This window comes from Aphanomyces astaci (genome assembly GCF_000520075.1).
Source record: "Aphanomyces astaci strain APO3 unplaced genomic scaffold supercont1.95, whole genome shotgun sequence".
In the NCBI taxonomy this organism is placed as follows: Eukaryota; Oomycota; class Saprolegniomycetes; order Saprolegniales; family Verrucalvaceae; genus Aphanomyces; species Aphanomyces astaci.
In genome coordinates this window covers 27,150-35,163 of record NW_009798358.1, presented here as the reverse complement: position 1 = coordinate 35,163, position 8,014 = coordinate 27,150, and the positions used below count along the sequence as shown (strand labels likewise).

Below are 8,014 nucleotides of genomic sequence, written 5' to 3'. Positions count from 1 at the left end.
AGCTGCAGAGGTTCTTATAACGAGAGCGTGGACACGTTAAAACGGAGGATTGGAAGAAAAGGTCATGGGAATGTTGGTCGTGGGGCGGACGAGCTTCAGGGTCGTGGCGTGCAGACACAGCCGCGACGACGTACACTCTTGACTGGCATACAGCGAATCGCCGACGATGGCGTGACCAACACTCTGCATGTGCACCCGCAGCTGGTGCGTTCGGCCTGTGACGGGGGTCAGGTGTACCCTCGAGTGTCCCTTGTCCAAGTGTCGCAGCAGCAACGTGCACAGGGTCTCACTGGGTTTCCCACGTCGTTCGTCCACAACTTGCTTGACTCTGTGCGTCGGGTCGGCGGCCAAAGATGCACTTATGACGCAACTATCGCAGGACAAGAGGCCTTCCACCACCGCCGTGTACGTTTTGCCGATGGTTTTGGCTCGGAATTGCGCATTCAGACTCTGCGCCGCCGACAATGTGCGCGCCACCACCATCACCCCCGACGTCTCCATGTCCAGACGATGCACCATGCGAACCTACACATGTCCAACTTAGTATCATCTTCAACAGATGGACGTACGTTGGGGTACTTGGACCGAAGGATGCGATGGAGCGATGTGGGGCGGTCGCGGCCGTCGACGCTGGGGAGGTCGTGGGGCTTGACGACGACGATGATCGCGTCGTCTTGGTGGAGAACCTCCAGAGGAAGTGTCACATCCAGCACCTCTGCGGGAGGAGGAGCTGGACGCGTATACAGCACAAGGCGGGACGAGTTCTCTGCGCTATCGACTTGGACGATGGCATCACTTTGGTGGACGAGGTGACCAAGCAGCAGCGTGGCCGTCGCATGAAGGTCCGACAGATGATCTAGGCGTTTGGAGTGGTACAGTCGGAGAGGGATGTCGCTCGAGTACGCGGTTGTGCCAAGTAATGCCGTCGATGGAACATGTTCGTGGAGCCGCCGGACGCGAAACGTCAACGTGGTCAAGTCCACAGAGTTCTACACGTCCATCCTCGTCAGAACAAGGAGGCATCCGTGGAGGTTGAATACCTCTGCGGCAATGGCGTTCACGGCACTCTGCAGCGCATGCCGCACGACGGCTTCGGCGGGTTCGTCGCAACTGCTTGCTCGATGCCGTTTCCTCGCCAAATCGAGCCCAATGTCTTTGATTGGCTTAAAAAGAAATATTTAGACCAATCAGAGCTCATATATTCTCTTATTGGAACAACGTTAAACCCCGAAACCCCGGAAATGACATCTACTGCAGAGTTCCATGGAGGAATATGCCGACGCTGCTTTGAATCACGCATGTACATAGCTCCCTTGAAGAGAGAAATACTCCCGTGCATGCAGCAGTAGGTAGAAACCAGCTTGTTGCGCAACGACATCCCCATGCACAAGACTCGTTGAATGATACATTGTGCATATATTGATGGTATCTTAACCATTCCCGGCCGCCGACACGCGAGGCACGTCGTGATGTTCCGACAGATTCCCAAGGTACTGGCTGTACTCGTCTACGCGCTCGCGGTATGTCTTGGACGCTTGCTTCTTGATGTCCTCTTCTTCCTACTCCACGAATGAAAGAATCATCATCCTTCATGCGATACGTTGGTTGCAAGGACGTACCCGCTTGGCTTTGAACTTTTGATGCTTCTTTTGCGCAGGGGTCATGGCAGCGATGGGCACGAGTACCTCGGTCTCCTGCTTCTTCGCCACGTCGCCCTTCTCCTCGGTCTCTTCTGCATGCTCCCGCTTTCGTTTCTTCTTGGACTTCTTCGAGAGCGGCATGCCCTTCAAAGACAGCTTCCCTCCCATCACGTTCCCATACTTCTCGCGCTCCATCAAGTCCGCCGCCGACTTGGAATATTTCGAACTGTTCAAATGCTTGATTTGTTATAACTATATTTCAATATGCGATAACAGTTATTTATATTGTTATTAATATTATTTTCTTCAAAATATATAATCGCCACACGCACTTTACGGTGTATTTTGATTTTGGTAGGATTTGATTGGCTTTTGAATTCAACACGCCGTTCATTTTGACGCATTAACATGGATTCCGAGGTCCCGATCGCATCGCCGCCGTCCAAGGTCAGTGCGCCGCTGCAAAGTCTGCTTCCGTCGACATGCGGGGTGTTGAACGCGCTTCCGGAGCTGTCGGGGCATCCAAAGAAGAGCTATGCCCTGGGATGGAACTTGGACGGGTCGACCCTCGCGTCGGGCAGCACAGATCGGACCGTCCGTTTGTGGGACCCTGCGGGGCATGGCTACACCGAGATGCAAGGACACAGCGACTCCATCAACCAACTTATGTGGAACCCAACCAGTAAACACCACCTCGCGACAGCGGGGAACGACAAGAACGTTCGATTGTGGGATGCCAAGAGCGCCAAGTCCACGTCGTCGATCGCCTTGTCGTCTGCGGTCATGAACGTTGCTTACTCCCACGACGGAAAGTACATTGCAGCGCTCTGTACGGGATCTACTCGGGACACTGGTTCCATCAGGTATGTACATCCTCCATTCCTCATGTCATCATTGCATCATACATAGCCTCATCGACACCCGGAAGCACAAGGTGGTCACACGCATGCCGACTCCGTACGAATTCCAAGATATGTTGTTCAGTGAATCGGGCTTTCTCTTCGCAGCCGCAGGTCTGTACAGGTTTCCTTCCATCCTCGTCATATCCTGATTGTTAGGACACTCGGCGGGGTATGGCACGCTGGAAGTGCTTCAAATCGTGCCGGATGCGGCCGACCGCAAGCTTCCTCCAACCCTGGAGAACGTGCACAAGGTCCATGCCGCCCACTCTGGCAGTTGCTTCGCCATCGACCTGGCCAGGAACGGACGGATGCTGGCGCTGGGAGGCGTCGACTCCCTCGTGAGTCTGTGGGACCTGGACGAAGTGTACTGCATGCAGACACTCGTGACATCCCAGTCGCGCATCCGCTTCGTCAAGTTCTCCCACGACGCCGCCTTCCTCGCGTCCGGCAGCGACGATCTCGTGATTCCCATCGTGGAGGTCGCCACCGGCCGGCCGGCCTTCTCCATCGCGCTGCAGGAACCTCCCCAGCAGATGGCGTGGCATCCGTCCAAGCATGTGCTCGCGTACCTCGGCGACGCGCCTTCCAACGACAAGAACAAGGACAGACAAGGCGTCATCAAGCTCGTCGCGGTCACCCCGCCGTAATAATGAAACTGTCGAAGTTGGATATTGCAGGTCAAAATAGATTGGTCAAAATACATGAAAAACTGATAAATTGGAGAAAAGCTGAATATTTGACTGAAAAGCTAATTATTTGACTTGATCTTAGCCATGTTAAAGCTCGTCGTTGAGTTGGGAAGCGCACAGCTGCAGGCGGTCGACGCACATGGCAGTTTGCTGGGGGGCGAGGTTGTTGTAGTAGAGACCGATGAGGTCGTCCGCGAACTCGTCCACGAAGCCTTGGCACTACAACGGGCGTCACATGTGGATAAGGAATCCGAATGGAGGTAACGTTACCGCGTTCTTGACGGCCACTTTGACCTTGGGCGATGTGTGTGGGTCGGGCAGCGACACGTCCTTGCAGACAGACTCGAGGACTTCAAGAATGCGGCCTTCGCTGCGGGAGTACGGAATTGTCTTCTTCTCTTCGCTGATGCGGAACACCACGTCCATCTCGTGATCGTTCTCGGTCGCGTTCAAGTTCGTCTCGATACGTTGCATGAAGGTTTGACACAGACAGCACGACGCAGGCAGAGAGGGCGGAGTGGTCACGGCCGTATCGTCTGTGTTGGCGACATGGGATGTTGGACACGTGAGGTCGGTGAGCCCTAGCTTCTTGAACGACCGCGAGTGGTCCCACCGACTACAACGTAATGAGATGCATTGCATGGTATGTCACGAAGGTTACCGCTTCACCCACGCATCTGCGACGCCAGTCAGGAAGAACGCCGCAGCTATCCAAGGCAATACCCGCATGCTACTAATTGAGCTAATTCAAAAGTGCCAAAATGAGCTAATCAGGTGGCGACATTGTTTAGGTCATCACTACATGGTATTCACCACGTCAGCGCTGAAAAGGAGCATGGTCTGTCTCTCTTGCTCCCTATCTGCTACGCATGCACAGGTTCCCTCAACTGTAGTTCCATTTCCATGCACGTTGTCGGAGCAGACACGCGGCAAGCCGCCGCCCTTCCATTTCGACCGATCTCAGCGGATTCCAGAAATTTCGCTTCCGGATAAAGATACCATTTAACCTATACGTTTAAATAGAAAGGTCATCAACGTTCAACTCCTTACTCTCGTCTAGAAATACATAGCTTGAAGCACGGGGGTTTAACGAGATGAAGGACGAGGTACGATGTGAATGAGAAATCAATGTCAAAATATGAGTACTCCTGAATGTTATACTGTACAGTCAGTACATATTCCACGCAGACCTCCGGGTAACGTTGTCCGGATGTAGGATGTACTTAACATTTTGGAAGGCAGTATAACACTAACGTGTTTTTTGAAAGTATCCGGATAGTGCGATCTACGTTTTATTCCTGACGAAGTTTCGATATTTTTATCCGAGAGTCAGTTTTCATGCCATTTTCAATTTTGCAAGCAAATCATCATCCGATGAAGATCTTTGGTTCGGCGTGGAAGAAGGCGTTCCTTGTGGCATCGGTGTTGGCCGCGATCGGCGTGAACAACCATGCCGGTGCGAGTGTGGACATTGCCGCTGCGGATATTGCGGGTAGCGGCAAAGTGGTCGACCAGCTGGATGGCGCGCTTTTGAACGGCGACAAGTTCCAGTTCCAAGCGGAAGTGAGTCGCCTGATGGACATCATCATCAACTCGCTGTACAAGAGCAAGGAAATCTTCCTCCGCGAACTCATTTCAAATGCGTCGGATGCTTTGGACAAGCTTCGGTTCCTCGCGCTGTCCGACAGCAGCTTGCTGGACGTTCTCAAGGAGCTTGAGATTCGCATTTCGTTCGACAAGACCGCGCACACACTGACGATCAAGGACACGGGTGTGGGCATGACTAAAGACGACTTGGTCAAGAACTTGGGGACCGTGGCCAAGTCAGGCACGGCCAACTTTGTGTCTGCGATGCAGAACGGCGCCGACGCCAACATGATCGGCCAGTTCGGGGTCGGGTTCTACTCTGTGTACCTCGTGGCCGACAAGGTGCGCGTGGTGTCCAAGAACAACGACGACGACCAGTACATCTGGGAATCGAGCGCGAACGCGAGCTTCACCGTGTCCAAGGATCCCCGCGGAAACACGTTGAAGCGCGGGACCGAAATCACGCTGTTCCTCAAGAAGGACGCGCTCGAATTCCAGGACCAGGCCAAGCTCAAGCAACTGGTGTCCCATTACAGCGAGTTTATCAACTTTCCCATTTACCTGCACACGTCGCGCGAAGAAACCGTCGAAGTCGACGACGATGCGGGCGATGAGGACGAAGAAGAAGGCGAAGAAGAAGAAGGTGAAGTTGCGACGTCGGGAGACGACGACGACGACGAAGAGCTGGAGGCTGTCGAGGAAGACAGTGCGGCCCCCGTGGAAAAAAAGACGGAGAAGAAGACCGTGTGGGAGTGGCAGCGCGTGAACGAGATCAAGGCCATCTGGACGCGGCCGCGGGAAGAGGTGGAAGATGCCGAGTACAACCACTTCTTCCAGGCGATCCACAAGGACAGCACGGACCCGCTCACGTGGATCCACTTTGTGGCCGAGGGCGAGATCGAGTTCAAGAGCATCCTGTACATCCCATCCAAGGCGCCCCACGACATGTATCACAAGTTTGACCACAAGCGCGCCGACGTCAAGCTGTACGTGCGCAAGGTGCTCATCTCGGACCAGTTTGAAGAGTTTTTGCCCAAGTACTTGAACTTCATCGTGGGCGTCGTCGACTCGGACGACCTGCCCATCAACGTGAGCCGCGAAACGCTCCAAGAGAACAAGATTCTGCGGGTCATGCGCAAGAAGCTCGTGCGCAAGGTGCTCGAGATGCTGCGCAAGCTAAGCGAGAGCGACGACGGCCACGGCGACGACGACGACGACGACGATGTCGTGGAGGTGGACGAGCAGGCCAAGGACAAGGCCAAGGCGGACAGCTCGTCGTACTTGACGTTCTGGGAGAACTACGGCAAGAACGTCAAGATCGGCATCATGGACGACCCAGCGAACAAGGGCAAATTGCTCAAGCTGCTTCGGTTCAAATCCACCAAGTCGAGCGACAAGTATATCAGTTTGAACCATTACGTGGCGCGGATGCACCCGTGGCAGGACACGATCTACTACATCGCGGGCGAGAGCGTCGACGCCGTCGAGAAGAGTCCGTTCCTCGAGACATGCAAAGCCAAGGGAGTGGAAGTGCTGTACCTGGTGGACCCCCTCGACGAGTACGTGATGCAGCATATCCCCGACTTTGACGGCAAGAAGATGCAGAGTATCACCAAGGAAGGGCTCAAGTTTGGAGACGAAGACGAGAAACTGATCGAACGCAAGCGCAAGCTGTACGCGGACCAGTACGACGGCGTCCTCTCGGGTCTGAAGAAGGTCTACGGGAACAAGGTGAGCAAAGTGACCATCTCCAAGGCCACGGCCGTCGACTCGCCCGCCGTCATGGTCACGTCTCAGTGGGGCCACTCGGCCAACATGGAGCGAATCATCAAGGCGCAGACGTTCGCCAACCCGGCGGCGCAGAACCCCGCGGCCCAGAAGATCATGGAGCTGAACCCGCGCCACCCGATTGTGGGCAAGCTCCGAGACCTGTTTGCGACCGCGCCGGACGCCACCGAGACGCACGATCTGTCGTGGCTGCTGTACGACGCCGCACTGACCAACTCTGGGTTTGCCATGGACGACGTCGACCACTTTGCATCGCGGGTGTACCGTCTCATGAAGACGACCATGGGTCTCGACTCGCTCGACCTGGACCCAGAGATCAACCTGCCCGCGGAAGAAGACGACGCTGTGGAAGATGAAGACGTGGTGGAGCTAGCGACTGACGAACGTGTCGACGAGAAAGGTGCTGACCAACAACCCAAGGCTCAAGACAAAGAACTACCCAAGGGTGCAGAGAAAGTGGACGTGAAGGACGAGCTGTAGGAAGGGGTTTTGTAACCTTAAATAAGTTACATACGAGTATATTAATAGTAGTATACACTAGTATTTGCCCAAATTACCTCCACGTTTCAACTTCGACGCACCTCAAAATTTGACTCATTTACCCAATTTCTACAAAATTTGTACCAATGAGAAGCTGGGAATTCGGTGTTTTGCTTGCTCATATTTATATTACAGATTTGTTGGATATCATCAAAATAATATTGCTCCTCAGGGCAGAATTAAAATCACTCGCCGGACTTGATTAATGTATGGTCAAATGGGTAACAATATTCATATACAGAGGTAATGTAAACGCTATAATCTAATTATCTTATATGAGTACTCGTCGCTTGGGTTCTACTCGAGTCAGGCAGACATCCCTGCCACTGTCCTCATCCTCTATTTCGACAATGCTCATGTAAGAAGGTTGGGAAAATTGGCTCGACCACTTGCTTGTTAACAAGAGGCAGTTCACGCTATACAAAGATCACCAGTCTGATTTAGGAGAAATTTAAATAAATATTCGTAATAAAAATGCTTTTGCGGCTAAACTTGAGGTGAAACGTGGAGGTAATTTGGGACAGAGTAGTATTTGCCCAACATATAGATGGCCAGTTGGTTTATGGTGATTTAAGATTTAAATTGGCCAATGGAATTGCTTTATTTTTCGAATAGCCAATCCAATCACTTACGTTAGAAATCACCACCAAAGAAGCAAAAACAATATACATATGTTAAGCTTAAACCGTCCGTCGTCTTTTACCTTGAGTGGAAATCGAAGTACACATGTAAATGAACGCTAACAGTAAGCTGAAGTCTGTTCAAGCCAATTAAATACTACGTACTAACGTTACTACGTAGTAATCAGAAGAATGCCCACCCTTTTGGTTTCATGCAGCACTTTTCAGAATTGAAATCCTGCATTCTA

At 52.7% G+C, this 8,014-nt stretch overlaps 4 protein-coding genes across 5 annotated transcripts; 2 read left to right on the top strand and 2 right to left on the bottom strand.

The window, feature by feature from the left end:
- Nucleotides 1–36: 36 nt before the first annotated feature.
- On the bottom strand, nt 37–1,835 carry H257_16938 (hypothetical protein; the record flags this gene model as incomplete). Its single annotated transcript, XM_009845558.1, has 5 exons — nt 37–525; nt 570–989; nt 1,041–1,153; nt 1,436–1,559; nt 1,620–1,835. The coding sequence occupies 5 exons, from the start codon at nt 1,833–1,835 to the stop codon at nt 37–39; spliced, it is 1,362 nt and encodes a 453-aa protein (XP_009843860.1).
- A 113-nt stretch (nt 1,836–1,948) lies between these two features.
- On the top strand, nt 1,949–3,983 carry H257_16937 (hypothetical protein). Its single transcript, XM_009845557.1, has 3 exons — nt 1,949–2,503; nt 2,550–2,653; nt 2,699–3,983. Exons 1-3 carry the CDS (start codon nt 2,049–2,051, stop codon nt 3,187–3,189), a joined length of 1,050 nt encoding a protein of 349 aa, XP_009843859.1. The 5' UTR covers nt 1,949–2,048; the 3' UTR covers nt 3,190–3,983.
- On the bottom strand, nt 3,222–4,005 carry H257_16936. 2 transcript variants are annotated; one of them, XM_009845556.1, is made up of 3 exons: nt 3,893–4,005; nt 3,502–3,847; nt 3,222–3,450 (listed from the first exon to the last, which is right to left on the bottom strand). In XM_009845556.1, the coding sequence occupies exons 1-3, from the start codon at nt 3,958–3,960 to the stop codon at nt 3,319–3,321; spliced, it is 546 nt and encodes a 181-aa protein (XP_009843858.1). In that variant the 5' UTR covers nt 3,961–4,005; the 3' UTR covers nt 3,222–3,318. The 2 variants fall into 2 exon arrangements, with proteins under 2 accessions (XP_009843858.1, XP_009843857.1); XM_009845555.1 differs by having other exon boundaries at nt 3,222–3,847.
- A 570-nt stretch (nt 4,006–4,575) lies between these two features.
- H257_16935 (hypothetical protein) lies at nt 4,576–7,159 on the top strand. The gene has a single exon (XM_009845554.1). The coding sequence runs from the start codon at nt 4,606–4,608 to the stop codon at nt 7,084–7,086; it is 2,481 nt and encodes an 826-aa protein (XP_009843856.1). The 5' UTR covers nt 4,576–4,605; the 3' UTR covers nt 7,087–7,159.
- Nucleotides 7,160–8,014: the final 855 nt, after the last annotated feature.